The 19646-nt window shown below is 32.1% G+C and overlaps 1 protein-coding gene across 2 annotated transcripts; it reads right to left on the minus strand.

Annotated features, from left to right (window-relative positions):
• Window positions 1-2978: 2978 nt before the first annotated feature.
• LOC129233266 (serine/arginine-rich splicing factor 4-like) lies at window positions 2979-19096 on the minus strand. Of its 2 annotated transcripts, none has more exons than XM_054867314.1 (6): window positions 19049-19096; window positions 17400-17498; window positions 15300-15424; window positions 14491-14640; window positions 4962-5295; window positions 2979-3317 (listed from the first exon to the last, which is right to left on the minus strand). In XM_054867314.1, exons 1-6 carry the CDS (start codon window positions 19091-19093, stop codon window positions 3147-3149), a joined length of 924 nt encoding a protein of 307 aa, XP_054723289.1. In that variant the 5' UTR covers window positions 19094-19096; the 3' UTR covers window positions 2979-3146. The 2 variants fall into 2 exon arrangements, with proteins under 2 accessions (XP_054723289.1, XP_054723291.1); XM_054867316.1 differs by lacking the exon at window positions 19049-19096 and adding an exon at window positions 18548-18788.
• Between the last annotated feature and the right edge of the window lie 550 nt (window positions 19097-19646).

The raw sequence follows: 19646 nt of genomic DNA on the forward strand, positions 1-19646 counted from the left end.
AAAAAGTTACAAGCCTTTTTAAATCAAATTTAAGAAATCTCGATTCCATTCAAATTGTGAACCATTTTCCTTCGCATTTAATTCCTTATTATTTCATTTTGTGTTTCCATGGTTACGTATTTTAAATCCATCTTGCTGGATTTAATTTCTTAAAAGTATTTTAATATTGTCGTCATTGTTTGGAAAGGAAATCATGTTTTTTTAATTTATTTTTTACGCCTGATACGTCGCTTGACACAATTTTTATTTTCAAGGTGGACCGGACAAAGCCGAGCCAACGAGCTAGTGTTAATGTAATTCATTGTATTTTTTGTTTATTTGGCGAAATATTTCAAATTGCAAAGAATTGTTTTTCGTTTTTAAAGAGTTTTTAGTCAATTTATTGAAGAACGTGTTTATTTTACACCGGGAGGGGGGAGGGATGAGTGATTTTCGCTTATTCAGAGAACTGTTTTTACTTTTCACTTTTTTAAACGATATCCTTTCGATTGTTTTATTTTTTTTTTTCATATGCGGGATGTTGCAGCGGAATTTTCCGTTTGTTCTAGATGGGTAGTTCGTTTTTACATGAGGACGCTTTTTATTCTTCGAGTATGGCTGAAGGAACAAACCATCAAGTATGGGAGAAAAAATAGTTAATAAAGCAACTGCTCAGTTGGCATTAGATAAATCAAGTTGTAATAAATACTATACGCATCCTGACACCAAGCAGCTTAAAAAATTTTCTTTTTACTTATTTTTTTCAACAAAACGGTTCAAACACTTGAGTTTATTGAAATTTTTTAACTTTTGAATTTACAAAGTCTGAACAGAACAACGTCTGTCGGGTCCTCTAGTTAATATATAAAGATTTAACAGCTTTGGAATAATTGTTACAAGTTTTGCTTCATTTTAGAAGAGAACCAAGAAAACAATAAAACGTGAATAATAACGACTTTTTAATTTCTTTATAAAAACACTATGTTTCACTCATCTTTCATTAAAAAACTAGAAAATTTGCTGCAAAGAACTCTGAAAATAGAGAAAGTTGGTTATTTTTAAAAACGGAGATCATGATTGCCTTGCTTGAGATTTTTTTTCCCCAAGGACGATTTTGACTTTTAAGATTAAAAAAAAAGACATCTGATTTTTCGAAATAATGACAGTAAAAGAATATGGGCATTTAATTAAGGAAATGTGAGCTGAGCACCAGTGGCGTAGCTATACTTTCTGCCGCCAAGGGCGGTTTCTCAATTTGTCGCTTTTTATGAGAAAGTTATTAAAATTCTTTTGATTCTATAATGTATTAAGACTTTAATCAAGAAGGAAAAAAACCTAATTTTTCCCCCTTCTTACTTTTTTTTCAGAAAAAAAAAAAAAAAAAAAAAATCAGAGCTCCACGGAAAAATTCCACAAGTTAATTCGGAATATTAAGCAATTTTATTAATGCTTTTAAATAAGAGGCTTGGAGCTCCCTCCCGATTTTTTTCAGTTTCTTACTTTCTTTGGTGACGTTAGGCGGTCGGGACTTCTCAATGAAATTTTCTGAAATTGAAGTGTTAAAAAGAAATTTTAGGCTATCTTTGGACAAGTGAAGATATTGGGGAAGCTTTACAAGCCCAACAAAGATTGGATTCTCCTCCCGAAATATTTTTAAAATTGAAATAAACTTTAGTTTATCTTTGATGCCGTTAAAGAGTGAATGTTCGAGAGCTCTTGAAATTTTGATGCCGAACTTTCAAAGACGCATTTGTAGGCTGTCTTTGACAGCATATGTTTCCAAAAATGTTGGGAAGTCAGCTGGTTTTCCCGTCTCCCGTTTAAACTCCTTGAAAATGATGTCCTAAAAATCTTTTTCGAAACCTGTTGCTCATTTTAAGCTCTTCATCACTGAGAAAAAAAGGCTTTGCCGTCTTCAAAAATTTCTAAAAACGAAATTTTGAGCCATCGCCATCTGTGATGATATTAGGCGATTTCGTGCACATTTGGGGTCACTACCTTAAAATTTTTCTGAACTGTAACTGCAAGCTTATTAATGGAGAAATTGGACGAGAATTTTAATGTCCTAAATACACACTTTAGACTTGCTTTAATCACGTTACAGGACGGGTTAGGGCTTTATTGCCCTCAGAAATTTGTTGGTATTGAAGTTTTAAAAACTCAATATTAGGTTAAAATATGAGATGTGAAGGGATGGGGTTGGCGTTATCCCTTAGAAATGCTTCGCGACTCAACGCCTAAAACTGCACTTTTAGGCTATTTGGGGATAGGAAGGTAGTTGCTTTTCCCGAAAAATGTGATTTATTGAGGGTTTAACAACACATATTTAAAGCAGCCTTTGGCGAGTTAAAATCCCCCCCCCCCCCAAAGCGCTGTTTTAGGCTATGTTTGGACAGGTATGGGGAAAAAGGGGATGTATCAAAGCACGATTTCCTTATTGGGTAAACACGTTAAATTTTTTCACATCAAAAGTGTGAAAAAGTTCCGCCCTTTCCTTGGTAAGAATGGCCACACTCTTTAAACAACCTGATAAAATAGTTTTAAGGTAGCATATGTTTAAGTACTTTTAAAATAACTGAAAAATTTACACGATGCAGAATTGAAATCTCATACACTACATACAATTTTCTACAGAGCATAAAGTTGTCAATTGGTAAAGTTCTATTTATCTCAATTTTTGTTATTATTAACTCATTTTTTAAAAAAAAATTGAAGTTTTTAGTGCACTAAATTAAACACCTGTTTTTCAAAAGGGAAGAAAAGTTTTCACCAATATACTCTGGTTTTTTTTCGACAAAGATTGGAATTTTGTCGTTTAAAAATTGGTGGGAACTCTGCACAAAATAGCAGTAAAACTTTTTTCGAAATAAAACTGGAAGACTTTTTCAAGCAGGTTTCGAAGTTTTTAAAACGTTAGACGAATCATGTACTATGCATACATGCATTTCTAGATAGTGTTATGAAGAGAATATCAAATAATAAAACTTTCTAAAGCATTCTTAAAAACATTGTCTTTATTGGAGACAGTAATGAAATATTGTATAGAAAGAAATAGAATCTCAGACAAAGGAGGGAGAAAAAAAGTTCATGTTCTTTCGCAGAATTTTGCTATTTCTCTTTCAAAAATGGAAAGCTTGGAGTAACATGTTAACTACCGCATGATATGACTATGGAGACTGGCTCCACTTTTCTCTACCCTTGGCGCCACGGCCAGATTCTTTTTCATAACTGGGACTACGGGAGCGGCTGCGACTTTTACTTCTCGGAGAAACGGATCCACTTGCGTGACGCTCTCTCTTCCTACCTCTTTCTCCATTGGCAACACTGTCCCTCAAGTCCTGAAAAACAAAGCAACTTACATCAGAGATGTATGCCAATTACATGGGAAAATAATGTAAATACTCGAAACATCTCGCAGTACATCTCAAATTGAACAATAAGCTACAAGCTGAGGAGTAGCTCAAAGTTTTCAAACTAGCGTTTTAGAAACTTACTTATAAGTTATGTTTGGCGACATTTGGAAAGGTTGGGAGCTTCTCCCGAAATGAAAGGCCAAAAATACAATTTGCAGTTTGAGCGGCTTTTTTCATGACCCCTTCTTTGATCCAGGTTTAGGCGCCAATTAAATTTGTCGCCTCCTGAAGTTGTTGCTGGAGCATGGATTAAAATTTGAAGCACCTTGATAAAGCATTTCAGATGCAAACATTGTTTCAGATGGGAGCCTTCCCTTCTAAATGTCACTAATCACAGCAACCAAGCCAAAAATGTAACATTAGTGTAAACCTTTACTAATAATTAAGCTGAAACTCTGTATGTCTGTTACACGCATAGGGCCTAGACCGTTCAGCCGATTTTCATGAAGTTTGGCACAAAACTAGTTCTTGGCATAGGAGTGAGCACCTCGAAGCGATTTTTTGAAAATTCGATTTTGTTCTTTCTCTATTTCACTTTTAAGAACATTTTGCTGAGCAAATTATCATAACATGGACGAGAAACTAATCATCCATTATTTGTAAATATACAGGCAAACCAAATGCAATTTTAATTTTCTACTACAGGCAAAGCCGTGTGGGTACCTCTTGTATAGTATAAAGCTAGAAGTAATTTCAGGATGTGCGAAGATGGTAAACATTAAGATTGTTTATCCTTCTATATGCAAAAGTTACATTTTGTTATTATAGTGTAAGATGAAGTCATTCTAACTTAAAAACTTTAGCTACATATTTGGCGCCCCCCCCCCCCACACTTTTGGAGCGTCGCTGGCCCTGTAAACTTCAAGTGATTTTGTTTAATGAATGCATATATATTTTGCAACAAATTTGTGTAACAATGCTATGCCATTTTTTAAAATCCACTAAGAACTAAAACTTTTAATCTATTTCGGGTTCTGAAAGAAATGTTAAACATGATAATGAAATTAAGACCAATGTCACTGTCATGACTGACGTTTTAACAATTTCATTGTCTGCTGTACAACAGTCTGGCCTCTAACGATATATACCGTTCATGTCAATGTGACTCTGCTTAAATCAGAGGCCAACAACATACATTTAAAAATTTTCGAATCATTCCCAAAAACCATTATACCCGTCCATTTCCGCCTATTTGCCTTTCCATTTCCATAGGTGGTCAGATAAACTCCATGATTAGAATTTTTACAATTTAGTAACCAGTTGCCAAATGCAAGGTTTGCATTTAGATATTTTTTTCCAATATTTGAATTCAATGCCATATTTGTTTACGCTATATATGAAGATATTACTAGCAAAATTAAGTGGATATTTTAGGGCATTTTTGAAAAAGTCATTAAACACTGGAGGTTCCATAATCAGGTTCTGAACAGAATTCTTAGGGTTTTATGTTGGCTTGTCTGCGAACTACTTAACATAGGACAGAGAACTAGTAGGATAAGCAAGCGACTACTTTTTTTCCAGGAACATTTAATCAGACAAATCAAAATTTACAAGTACTGAAACACTTACACCAGGAGAAGAGCTTCGACTTTTAGACCTTTTCTTTTGCTCCAAGCTTCTACTTCTGCTGCGGGATCTGCTAACTTTGCTGCGACTTCGACTGTGAGATTCCCTGCGCTCTGGAGTATGGTCTTTACTGGGACTCCTACTTCGTTCTTTGGGAGGAGGACTTTGATCTTTTCGCAGACTTGAACTTCGAGACTTGCGAGGACTCATACTCCGATCTCGTGTTTTACTGACACTTCTGCTTCGTGGCTTGCTTGGACTACGACTGACAGATTTACTTGAGCTTCGCCTTGATTTCTTATCAGATTTGGATTTAGACTTATCAATGCTTCCAGACCTAATTACAAACATAAGATTATCAATTCAAAGCATACTAGCGTGAACCAAGTTAAAAAATACACCAAAAATATACAGTATAACTTCGATTTAGCCATACATTTCAATGGTCCGGATTTAACTGCATTGAATGTCTACATTCCTTGATTTAACGGGGTATTACTGTAAAACCTTCTAAACTTTTTGCATTGGTTAGTCTGACCATGTTTGCGATTGAGCAGCTAGAAAAATTCAGAAAGATACCAGCAATTCAATGAGCCAAATTCGAATAATTTTTGAACAGAGTACAAGTCATGAGGGATTGCTTGCAAATATTGTTTTTATCGGGAAATTCGCCGGAGCAATTTCAGGCAAATGTTGCAAATTTGTAAAGGACACCTCAAGGTTCATCACCTATCCAAGAATTTTTAAATTTGGCTCATTAGAATTTAAGATATTGTACTGGAATTTCATTATCAGTTAGGAGAGTTACAAGGGTTTTTAATTAAGAAAGTAATTATTGTCTCCACATGCACAATGAAAATGAGCTTTAACCCTAGCGTGAAGGACTGGATACCCGGGTACCTTTTCGTGACTTTAATCGTAATTTTTCACCTTTCTAATTAAGTCTTGGGAAATTGCTTTTAATCCCTGTTATTCATATGAATCAGCACTAAAGAAAATAACAGAGATTTCAGTTTTTTTTTTGGGGGGGGGGGGGGGAGCTTAACATTTAAAAATTTTACACCTATATTCAATAATCAGGTATCCCGGTACCCATTACACTGCACATCAAAAAATACCTCCTCAAAATGCTTGGGACACCATTTTTTGATGACTTTCATGTAAAATGAGCCCTTGAATCAAAATATGACCGGCGTTTTCCCCTCATCACTCCCCCTTTGATATTGTGCCCCCTAATTTTATTCTGTTTTCAGCAGTTGCATAGCAATTATTTATATATGATAGGAAAAACATCATTTTATTCACCATTATTATTCTTCTAAAGGGTTAGAGAAACTCAAGTGAATACCCCCCCCCCAAAAATCGAAAAAACTAGAGACGTACCGAGTACTCGGTAACTACTCGGTACTCGGTCAAATTTTGATCAGATACTCTGCCAATACCGAGTAGTTGCAAAAAATTGAATATTGTCAAAGACAGATATCAAAATTTATAAAAATAGCGCAAGCATATATAATATTCTGTAATCATTTACAATTCAAATTTACAAGTCAAATGTGAATTTTGAGAATAACGAAATTTGTAATGCTTCAACGGAATAAATCTTTATTTTAATGCCGCCCAAAGTTAATAAAACTTATTTATTAAAAATTGTGCAAAAAAAGGTTAAGTGTATAGAAAATATAGAATTTTTATATTAAAAATGGATTTTTGCTACAAAAAAAAAAAATAGTTATAAGAAATATAAAAATACCTTTGCTTAAAAATAAAAGGAAATAAAACAGCGTGAAAAGCATAGTGCAGACATGTGTTTTGGCATTACAAGGAAATTACAATGCACAAAATGTGAGCTTGTTGATTTAAAGGCATCCAACAAAAGTCAGATTTTTTTGACGAATGTCTTTACATTCTTTAGCTCACATTTTATGCAGTGAAAAAGGCGTTCATTGTAATGCTGAAACACATGTCTGCAGTGTTCCTGCACATTTGTTTTATTTGCTTTTAAAAATTATTTATGTTTGGCGGACTAGAATTATAATAGATTGGTATAATTTGTTTTAATTCCAACTTGATTAATCATACCTTTTATTTATTTATTTTTAATTTAAAAAATAATTTTTTTGTCAAATTTTTGACATTATATATATATATATATATATATCAGGGGTCTGTCCAGGATTTTTCACAGGGTCCGTTTTTTGTGAAAAATCAAATAATTTTGTAAAAAATGAATTAATTTTGTGAAAAATCAAAAAATTTCGCAAAAATTTTTTTTTGTTGTTGTTAAAACGAAATTTTAGAATTTAGAGATGGCACAAACTGCATCAATTAAACTTAAAGTTGAGTGTTTTCCTCTTCTATGACGAAAAAATCATTCTGGATTTTTTTTCTGATATTTGCCGGGGGGGGGGGGGCATCGCTCTTTAAAGTATCAATATTTATCTACCATTCTGCATTATGTTAAATTATACTAGATATATTTCTGTACAATATTTAAATTAATTGTAACAAAAATATAAATAAATAAAACAAAATTCAGAATGGGGTTCAGCATTCAACTTTTTGACCCAAGACACTCTTAAAAAGCACAGAATTTCGTTTAAAATTCATAAATTCCGTGATTTTAACAAAAATAAAAAGATATTTCAATTGTTTACCTCTTAACAAAGCGTAATAATCATCAAAAATTCGAAAAATCGGATTCCCATAGCAGATGCAAAGAGATCGCAATTCTCAAAGTGAAGGCATCAAAAGTATAAAAACGGCTTGTAAAAGAAATATTTTTGATAAAATTATTTTAAAATTGCATTTTAGAGTCCTATGATAACATATCATTAATATCTGTGGACACAGTTGCCCCCCCCCCCCCAAAAAAAATAATAAAATAAAATAAACCATCTATTCAGCATTTTAATTTTTGACTCATAACAGAAAATGGAATTTTGCTTTAAAAACTTGAAATGAGAGTTCTAACAAAAATAAAGAGGCTTTTCATTTATTTGAATCCTAATAAAGCGAAGTTAGCTTGAAAAAAGAACAAAATATGATTCTCATATCGGATGTTAAAAGATTGCATTTTTCAAAATGTAGACATCTAAAGAAAAAAAACGGTAACTAAAAGAGTTTATTTAAAGTTAATCATCCTTGTTAGCATCGAAAAATCAAAACCCATATAATTTTCTCCCAAAATAACAATTAAACATCGCACCGCACCATAAAAACGCAAATATTGACAAGCCGACAAAATGATGAGAATATTTTCTAATCATGTCATTATAAAGGTTCAACGCCAAACGCTAAGTGGTGACAGTTTTGAAGTTGGTAACCCTATCTGAAGTGATCATATTTTTTCCTCACCCTTACTATCCCTTTGCAGTTCTAAGTCCATTTCGCAGATATATATTATTATTGTTTATTAAATCATGAGCGGAGAAAAGGCTTACCAATGCCTTTTCAGAAAAGTTTACAACACCGCTGCTAATTAGCTGTGATAAAACAAACAACCATTATATTTATTTGGCAGTAGCAATTATTTATCACTTGCAGGAGCATCGCAAGAGTGCCGATTTTTTTTTCTTTCAAAATTAGCCGATTTTGTATAAGCTGATCCCTCTAATTTGACTTAAAAAAAAGGTTCCAAAAATTATCGGTTCATACACAGAAATATGCGTTATTTTGCTTTCAGATTTGCTCTTTCAATAAACAATGTGTGAAAGATCCGATCTTGTTTATCAGAATTTTGTGAAAGGTCCGTTTTGTTTGATCGGGATTTTGTGAAAGGTCCGTTTTGTTTGATCGGGATTTTGTGAAAGGTCCGTTTTGGTTGATCGGATTTTTGTGAAGGGTCCGTTAACGGACCCAAATATCCTCTGGCCAGACCCCTGTATATATATATATATATATATATATATACAAAATTTTTTAAATAATGCGTACTTAAATTTCAGCAGGAATTTAGTTTTAAAAACTATTGTATGGACAAGGAGGTCTATACTACTATTCCAATAAGTTCAAAATTCATCACATATGTGTAGGTGGTTCTTTTTAAAACATAATTGGTACTTGATAACTCGGCCGAGTACTCAATAACTCAGTACTCGGCCAAAGTGCTACTCGGTACGTCTCTAGAAAAAATCCTCAAACTATTTAATTTTTTTTGATAAAGGTTAGTTTTTCATTTATTTTCTTGGTGTAAAACCAAATTATTGGACTCACTTCCCATGCCCGAAAAATTTCACTGTAAAAAAAAAAAAACAATTGAAAACATTGCATAACATACCAGTTACACTGCAGATCTTAGAGGCAAACGTTTATTCCAATTAGATTTACAGATATAATTAAGATTTTAAATGAAATTAAGTATACTCATTATATAGATTAATGTATTTTTATATTCCAGAGGGTATTACACCTATTGTTCATCACCATTCGATCAAATGCTTCGAAAGTATCGAAACTTTTGATCAATAGTTTCAACATCAGATTTTCAGTAATAAAACAAAATAGTTGTCAGCATTTTTTCTTTTGAGTATACCTACGAATATCAGACGACATGACAGCAAAGGTTGAGCAAATGACTGAAGATCAAAATTACAGAAATATTTTTTGATGCAACGGGCCACACGTATGAGCTTCGTGGGCCCTGGCGTAGTCTGCGGGCCGTAAGTTGAACATCACTGGTATAAATGAAATACTGAGAATTCACTATGAAATACCAAAGCGTAAGACCTAATACACATAGTATTACAAAAAAAAAAAAAAAAAAAAAGGAGAAACACTTTTTTTCTAACGGACCATTTAGCATGTCACGTAAACATAAAATGTTGGAAAAACAAGCCATTTAGTTTTTTGGTAAAACAAGCTACATACATTTCCCCAAGATGAGGGTGGAAGAAAACATTTCAATTAAATAAAAGAGGTGTCAGAAATATTTTCCTGCTCTAAATCATCGAAATTCAAAATGGGTACCCGGTTATTGAGAGTAAGGGAAAAATTTGGTCATTGATGCTAGGGTTAAATGTCATACTTCTCTTGTATGCTGTCAAGTTTTCGGAGTTTGTAAAGGTTTGATGGAAAACTTTGCTTTTTATTTAAAAAAAATCGTAGTTTTGAAAGAAATACTTCTGAATATCAGTGACTTTCTCTAAAGTATGCAAAAAAAAAAAAAAAAAATTGTTTTCTGAAATTTAGTGTATTTTTAACTATTTGCAATGAGAAATAAAAGTTTTTGCTTTCTTCAATTTATTGCTGATCTCTTAAATGCATGGGCGATTAATTTTAATCAGAAAATGACAGCTGAAAAATATGTTCTATATGACAAAAACTACAGAACAATTGGTCTTGTATTTTAGAGAACTCTGTTAATATGTGAATTTGATGGACATCCTTTTCTTACAGTTAAGATTTATAGTACATTTCATGGAGTAAAAAAGTCATTTTTTCCATTTATAAAATATTGTTTACAATATGCTTGGATCTAGCACAATAATATGCAGATCATTGTGTACTGCATTTTATTTAGTCCATCAGCGAAACTGATATATACAGCAGGTATATCAGCATTATATAATGGACATGACTCGGATATTATCCACCAGTGATTGATATCCCTATCATTTATTCAGGCGTTAAAATTTATAAAAAAAATGAACTAGGTTTTAGCAAGAAAAATGTACACAATATTCTTGGCTATGACAAGTATAGTACATGAAGCCAATGGGTATTGGGAGTTATTCTAGTCCATCAGCAAAAACCAATGTGCAAGAGCACATAAGTATCATGCAATGGACAAGTAAAAAAAAGTTTTTAAAACATCATTGAATTTTTAAGCAATCACCATAACTAGAAATAATTGTTTACAATATGCTTGGACCTAGCACAATAATATGCAGATCATTGTTTACTGCATTTTATATTATCCATCAGCGAAACTGATATATACAGCAGATATATCAGCATTATATAATGGACTTGGATATTGCCCACTAGCAGGGTTTGAAAATATCCAATATTTGATATACAGTGGCCGCTTCTTATATGAATCACGTTTGCTCTAAACAGTTTTGATTCCACAAAGCAGTTGATTCAATTAACCAGTGTCCACTGTATATCGGACATTTTAATATATATATACCTGATATTTTCAATCAGCACTACTTTAAGTTTTTAAAATAGTAAATGCATCCCAGGGGCCTAGCCAGAGGAAATTTGGGTCCCTCAACAAACCCTTCATAAAATTCTAATATCTTTCACAAACTATTTATTGTAAAAGCAAATCTGAAATAAAAAATAATGGCTAACTTTTCAGAAAACGTCACCGTACTTTAGTGATGCTTACTTTAGTGATGCTTACGCATTGCTGCTCAAGCAATAAATCACTAATACTACCAAATATAGCTTGTTTCTTTTATCACAGCAGAATCAAAATAGCCAGCAATGTTGTCGTTATAGATTTCTCTGAAAATGTTATGACCTGAAGCTTGATGTTGCTGCCTCAGCACTTTTCTCTTTGCTATATTCCTAACATTTCACCAGCCTGGCAATTTTTGCGCCTTTATAGTATGATGTAATAACATTATCTTAAGAAGTAACCATAGTAATTTTGAACTTTTGATGCTAACAGGAGTGCTTGTACACTGGTTAAAAACTGGAATTCCTGTATCTTGCCCTGGGATAATATTAGGATCTTGGTATTGTTATGCTACAGCTCCCCACTTTTTTTTTCTTTTCTTACTTTGAATTGTAGGCGAATATGTCAGTGGTTATTAATAATATTTATAATGCAAACCTTTTAAAATGCAATTCCAAATTGTTTTAATTCAACTCTTTCATTTGCCAATTTTAATTGCTCATTTTGAAAAACGTGATCTTTTTGCATCTTTGCATTCAGTGTGAGAATCAAACCTTACTCATTTTTCATAACTAAGCTTTGTTAGGAGGCAAATAAATGAAAATTCTTTTTAAACTTATGGTTTCAGTAAAAATAAACGGAATTCCGTGTTCTTTTATGAGTGTCAAGAAGTTAAATGTTGAATCAATGGTTTCATTTTATTTTTGCTTCAACTATGTCAATAGACAATAATATGTTTATCATTAACGTTAACATGCAATTTAAAAAGAATTTTACTGAACTAAAAAATTTTTTATATGCCTTTTTCATACTTTTGATGCCTTCATAATCTCCCCAAAAAGAGAAAAATACCATGAAACTCCCAGCAAATTATTTCAGTGCCATAGTTTGCGTCATACCTCCCAACCTAATGCATGTAATGTTTGCAAATTTTTAAATTTTTATTTTACAAAATTTTATTTTTCACAAGAAAAAAAAATGCTTTTTTTTTATAAAAAACAGACCCTGTGAAAAACCTTGGACAGACCCCTGCATCCTCAAACCATCCTTTATTCTCTTATATTGTTATTACAATATATAGATTTAAAATTAAGGTTTCGTTCACTATGTATATCTAATATTTCATTTTAACCAATTTTGCTGGTGTCAATTTGGCAGCCTGTCCACTAGTGATCACACAAGAGAAAAAAAAATACATAAAAAACTTAAGACTAGGTTTTAGTAAGAAAAATGTACACAATATACTTGGCTTTAACAAGTATAATACATGAAAACATATTGAGAGTTATTCTAGTCCATCAGCAAAAACCAATGCACAAGAGCACATAAGTATCATGCAATGGACAGTAATAATAAAACTGTTCAACTTTACTTAAAAAAATAAAAGGAAAAACATCACTCTATTTAGGAAATATTGTACACAATATGCTTGGGTCTAGCACAATAATATGCAGATCATTGTTTATTGCATTTCATATTGTCCATCAGCGAAACCGATATTTTCAGCTACTATATCAGCATTATATAATGGACACCACTTTGGTATTATCCAGTAGTGATTGATATCATTCTTTGGTAAGATGAAAAGCATGCAAGATATTCATTCAGACTTAAAAAAAAACAAAGTATATTTGGTTTTAACAAGAAAAATGTACACAATATACTTGGCTATAACAAGTATAGTACATGAAGCCAATGGGTATTGCGAGTTTTTCTAGTCCATCAACAAAAACCAATGCGCAGGAGCACATAAGTGTTATGCAATAGACATTAAATTAAGGTTCCATAAACATTGCTTAGCTTGACTTATAATTAACAGAAAAATATTCACAGTAAAAAAGGAAATACCTAAATATACTTGGATCTAGCACAAAAATATGTGGGCATTGCATTTTATGTTCTCCACCAGTGAAACTGATACATGTAGCAAACATAAAAACATTACACAATGGACATGACTTAGATTTCATTCACTAGTGATTGGTATCCTTTTCTTGGCTTATAGCATATTTTGTCAAATATAAAATGCATTTACTAAGTCTTAAAATACAAAGAAAAAAGTAAAGATTTCTTGAAGTTAATGGGTATTGAGAGCTCCACTGCAACGGTTCTCAAATGATATTTTAAATAATATATTCACAACAAATTATATTAGGTGAAATGAGGCGAATCCAAAAGTTCTTTAATAAATATAAATTGCAGACAGATTAATTTTTAATAGCTGATCACAGACCACAGGTTGAGAATCACGGCTCAAAACCTTAAATATAAGAGCACATAAGTAGGGGAATGTGGGGCAAAGTGAAATATTTTCTCTGCTTTTAGCCACCTGTCTAATAATATTTTAACTATGGAATAGCACATGTAGTCTATTCCAGTCAGGAAAAAAAATAGCCTGAAAGTTAAAAGCATATGATAATACAGGGAATTTTTCATAAATTGATACTCATATTGTAATATTTTGTTGCAAGCCCAAAATTATTGATTGAGACTTTCTAATACTAGGTGCAGTAGTTATTTAGTTCATATAAAGCTAAGTTGTATTTTCAATATTTTGTACAATTAGTCAATTACATGTGGGGCAAAGTGAAATAGTTTAATTTTTTACTCACTCAATCGTTTACTAAACCACTTACTAAATAAAGGGATGTAAATGAATACGTAATTCCTTTATTTTTCTTTATATATTAATTTATTTATTTAATAAGTATTTTTTTGCTTCATCCTTTCCATTTCTTCATTCAAAATCTTATGCGATTCATTTGGTCAAAAAATATTTTCCATAATCAAGCAGAAAACATTAGGAACATTTTATTTTTCATTTTGCCCCATGTAAAAAAATAGTGAAACTTTTTCGCTTTTTTTTTGAAGGAGAAACTTTACAGCCAAAAATAAAAAATTACTTTTTTAATGCAAGTGTTTTTTTTTTTAAGTTTTATTGTAAAATACAATGTTCATTCTTCATGTACTGTAACTCCCAAAACAAAATTTCCAATTTGTACATCTCGAAAAAGCTCTCTCATCTCAACTATTTCACTTTGCCACACATTCCCCTACCATGTGCAGGACAAAGAGGAAAAGGTCCCCGAAATACTGCTTAGCTTAATTGCGTATTTGACTGAAAAATTCTCTTCAGTTCTTTTTCAAAGATTGATATCAACTAGATTTGCCTTATTTAATTACCTGGAACGTGATCGTGAACTAGCTGGAGTTGGGGTCCTCTTCTTTGGACGTCTTGATCTATTGTAACTAGGAGAACGAACTTGGCTAGGAGTTCGACGTCGACGCCCCCAACGGCCTCTAGAAGGGCTACGGCTTCTGCTATAACTGTACCTAGGCAAATAAAAAAAAATTAAAAGTACACTGGAAAACTTCTCAGCTTAAATACCATCAATCTTTTAAATTATTCTGTCAAATAACAAGACGTGAGAAAAACTTGTCGTATCAGGTAAACATCCAAGTCTACAGACTTGATGACAGCATGTAGAACAGTCGAAACATAGTGCATTCTGTTTTTTTTTTTACATTTTCAATCAGTTTCATGAAGACTATGACCAAGAGAACATAGTAATGGTGCTTACAAAAATAGTTGCCAATTTTAAAAATTAAGCATCAGATGGCCCCTGTGCATCTATTCAACATTTGCATACTTCAGCAATCATATAAGAGCACTTTTCTCATCATTTGCTTTTGCATTATCAAGAATTTAAAATCAAAATTCAAACTAGCTTTTTGATAGCCTTCCAACAAAAACAATATATTTAACATAACATTGAGCTTAAAAATACTGCACAAGTTTTGAGCATTTGCAGATATAATCGCGCATGTTCAAATATTAAGGAGTAAACTCCAGCTAGGCAGAAGGCATACTTTATAAATGCCTTTTAAAGCACACAAAAAGACAATATTCTTAATGAAAAAGTTGTATCTCTAGATAGACACGAATCATTAGAAATATACAAGAGAAAATGCAATTGAAATATACAACTTACCTGTTCCTCCTGGAACGAGAACGTGAGCGAGAGTAACGTCGAGCTTTGTATCTATCTCTCTCTAGTTCTGGACAATCTCGGGCCCAATGACCATGTCGATGGCATCGATAACATTCTGCACTGGTCTAAAAAATTGTATTTTGATTAGAAAGGCACAAGAAATGAAACCATTTATTAAGAAATATTGCTGATTAAAAAATATAAAACAAAACAAGAAAATGTGGTCAAAATACATGGCAATTTATCAAGCTATGCCATGTTGATAGGCAATAGGCTTTGTTCATCTGGCAGAAATTGGGGGTTCTGGAATTCTAGAAATCCTTACAAGAATTTACCAATATTTAAAACAACGTAAGCCCCCATGTGCGTCAATGTTTCATAAAACATGCATTCATGAATCTAATGAACATTAACTAGAAACTTAAGGAACAAATTAACAAACATTTGCAATCAATATTGAGAAATTCAACTAGCAACAATAAAACCAATCTTTTGAAAATACAGTGAAGCACCGTTTATGCGTTTTTGAAGGGACTGTATGAAAAACGCGTACAAACGAAAAAACGAATAATAGGTATAGGTTAATGTGTATTAAGACTTTGCAGAGACCAATTTTAAAAACGTATAAAGAAGAAATGTAGAAAAGGTTCTTCACTGTGATAGATGAAATTCTGCATTATGAATATTCAGTATTTAGTGCACCTTTAGTAATGACCCATGCCTACCCAGAATAAAGGTCAAGATTCACGGTCGCCACTCGCCGACCTCGTTTGAAAAAGTGGCAAGGTAAAAAAAGTCCTCAGTCGCCATTTTCCCCCCTATTGTTCAAGAAAAAAAAATCTTGGGAGGAACAGGAATTGCGGGAGGAAAATAAATCACTTTGAAAGCATACACCTGAGGCAAGACACATCAAGGAAGATCGTTTTTTGACCAGAACTACAATACTTTTCAGTAACCTGTGAAACATAGAGGCCATATTGGGTCACTCACAAGTTGTAAGTAGGTAAAATACTTAAGTGCTTAAGTTTGCAAAAAGGCAAAAACAAAGTATAATTTGATGTTTATTCAAATGCAAACTAATGAAAATCACAGAAAATGTGCTGCAAAGCATTTTATTTTTAAAAATTCATCTTATCCTTATTACATTGGACTTTAATGTACTAAAAGCTATAACAGTTCAATTAAATTGATGTTTTATGAGGATTTTACATTTTATAATTATTTTTATGCTAGAATTCAGAAACCTAAATCTTAATTTTTAGCTCAGTCGCTATATTTGGTCACTTCCAAGATGGAAGTAGACAAGATTCTTTAAGTGCCTAAGTTTCCAAAAATAGAATTGGATGTCCATTGCAATACAATGCAAACTATTGAACATTCTGCAAAATGTGCCGTATTTTTTCTCCCTGGAAAATGAATTATTTTCTTGAAAAATTTTTCTTACAAATTTTATCTCCAGAATATTATTTTATCCGTATTGCTTCAGATGCTAATGTGCTAAAAACCGACTCTTTCACTGAAATTGTTTTTTGAGGGTTTTTAATTATTAAAATTACTTTCATATCTTAAATTTTTCGCATAGTCGCCATATTTGGTGTCATTTGCAAGATGGAAGCAGACAAGACTATTTAATTGCCCAAGTTTCCAGAAAACAGAATTGGATGCCTATCTCATTGCAAACTACTAAAAACATAAAAGAACCAGAAAGTTTTTTTTTTTTAAATTTTTTTAAATCAGTTATTTTCTGAAAAAGTGAAATTTTATCAGCAAAATCTTATTTTTTGCACATTTCATCTAAAATGCAGTTTTTTGCCGACCTTTAATTGATTTATTTATTCATTTATTTACTTTGAAACAAAAAAGGAATATTTATAGCTTATAAAATATAATTCTGTAAAGTTCTACTTATTTGTTTTTTCACGAAAGCAGTAAAAACTCCTCTCACAGTGGTGGCCACCAAGTTTTTTGGGTCTAGTGGCAACTGGCCAGTTAAAATTTTCTGAATCTTGACCTTTAACAGAGAAGTAAATTTGATTGTTCCTAATAAGCAAAAAATTGATTACAGCACACTAAAAAATACATAAAAGAAAACAATCTTACCCTGCTACGCATTGGAGGGCGGCTAGATGGGCCTCGTGCCCATTCCACCACAATAGTTTGGCCACGAAGATCACGTCCATTTTCATATTTTATAGCATCCTATGTTAGAGATAATCACTAAGAATAATTAAACCAAAGGAATTTGTCAAGTAAAAGCATATTTCAAAACATTTTCGTTTTTTCTCATTTTAAAAAAAGCAAACTTATTTCTTTTGATCATACTAAAACTGTGAAGAACAGAAAAGTGCTTAAGCAATTTTTCTTCAAGCTTCTAATGAATCTCTCTGGAACCAGATTAAAATAGTTTAATGCAGCTGAGCCCAGAAAGTCAACTCCACATTGTTCCTTCCGTATTCCTATTTCTTCAGACATTGCTTTTGAGACTTCATCATGGAAGACATCTCGGTTTCAGCTGTTCACACTGACTGGATGCTCAATTTCATCTTCTTGCTAGACACATCAAATTCTTCACAGTATTACAGAAAAAGGAATTCCGATCTTTTAGGTATCAATGCACAACATTTCACCCATCTTCTTCTAAGATCCAGTGCAAGGTACATTTCAATCTCTTTTCCTCTGCTCCAAAGCATAACATCCATAAGTATCAGCTCTGCTCAGTATGATTTAATTATCTTTAAAGATGTTTCATGCAAAAATAATTGAATCTGATTTTAAAATTATTTATATATACAGTATTTTGTTTAATTTTGGATACATAAAGATTTATTTTAAATCTTTGAAGAAAATAATGCATACATTCTTAGTCTTGATTTCAGAAGAGTAGTAATAGATAAATTATACAGAAAGATTGAACTAATAAAGAATTAAGGGAAGAAAATGAAATTTATAAGAGGTTAAAATTGAATTTAAGCATTATTCCTTATTGAAAAACATCCAAATAGTAAATAATATGCTTCATAATTTTAACTCAGATAAAACATCTATTTTACTGGCATTTAAAGCATTTTGATAAAATACCGATTTTATTAAATAAGAACCCTAAATCTTAAGACTGCTGCCAGTTAAAGAAAACTATGTTACCAGGTTTATCCTAAAGAGTTGATATTACCTGGAGTCCATGACATTAGAAAGCTCATGCCCAAAATGAAAGTGCCCAAAATTCATGAAAAAAATTACTCTGCACATACACATGGTCAGCACGTCTTGTAAGGCACAGAGTCGGTTCTAAGTCGGGACAGTTGGTTCTAAGTCGGGACAAACATTCTAGTCTTTTTCGATGTCTACTCCCTAGGTTCAGTAGCAGAAAAACCAAAATTCAGTAGTGATCTGACTGCTTAGCTTAGACGTCAACTGTTCAGTCATGTCAATCTGTCCACTCTAGCAGTAGAAGTCAGCCAGCTCCAATCATTCCTCTAATTTGAACCGTGTCAAAACAATTAAGATGAGTAACTTGGAAACAAATACAGAAGCAAAAAATAAATCTAATTTAACCAATATTTATCTACAATAAGTATGTAAAGAACTTTAAAACATTGATAGAGAAATAACGAATGGAATAAGAACACTTGACAGAAAAATATACTTACATGCAGGATCATAAGTAATAATTTTATATTAATACAAATAATTTTAATCCTAATTACAAGATAAAAATGCTGAATATAGAACATAACAAGTTTGTTTCTTACCTCAGCATCTCTTTTATCTTCATAATCAACAAATGCATATGCCATTCCAGTTCCTGTTTTACAAGTATGGTAAATCATTAGAACAGTATCAAGAAAATTACAACACAAAATGAAAACATTATCATTTAACTAAATTAAATAAGAAATAACTTATAATTGCACAAAATAGAAGATTACTCCATACACTTGTTTCAGGGTTACAAAAAACTTTTTTCAACAGACATTCGACAAAAAACCTTTTGATGTCATTTCAAACTCACTTATTTTGCACTGAAAATGCAGTTCCTTGTACCCCTGAAACAGGTGCATGCAGTAATCTGCAACTTTTGTACAATTATATGTTATTTTTTACTAACAATCATTCATTTTTTCCAAAAGCAAGGTAAAAAAAAAGGTTGCATAAAAAGAAATGAGTTTTTAGACGCCATGAGAAAAGTTGTAAAAATTATGCCAGGGCTCTGCAAATATATAAATTTTGGCAGTTAGGATATTAAGAAAAAAAAAAAAAGAAACAGTTAACATTCATTCAGGAGGGAATGAAAATAAAACTTAAGACCAAAATTTGAATAAAAAAATCTTTGCAAGCACAAGCCAGGGT

This window comes from Uloborus diversus, unplaced genomic scaffold (genome assembly GCF_026930045.1).
Source record: "Uloborus diversus isolate 005 unplaced genomic scaffold, Udiv.v.3.1 scaffold_303, whole genome shotgun sequence".
In the NCBI taxonomy this organism is placed as follows: Eukaryota; Metazoa; Arthropoda; class Arachnida; order Araneae; family Uloboridae; genus Uloborus; species Uloborus diversus.

What these genes read in the sequence shown, in the direction of transcription:
- LOC129233266 (XM_054867314.1), bottom strand. Translation starts at nt 19,093, where the DNA reads ATGGCATATGCATTTGTTGATTATGAAGATAAAAGAGATGCTGAG. An exon ending in AAGATAAAAGAGATGCTGAG is followed by an intron (nt 17,499 to 19,048) that starts GTAAGAAACAAA and finishes TCTCTAACATAG; the next exon opens with GATGCTATAAAATATGAAAA. An exon ending in GTCGAAGCTCTTCTCCTGGT is followed by an intron (nt 3,318 to 4,961) that starts GTAAGTGTTTCA and finishes TTTGTTTTTCAG; the next exon opens with GACTTGAGGGACAGTGTTGC.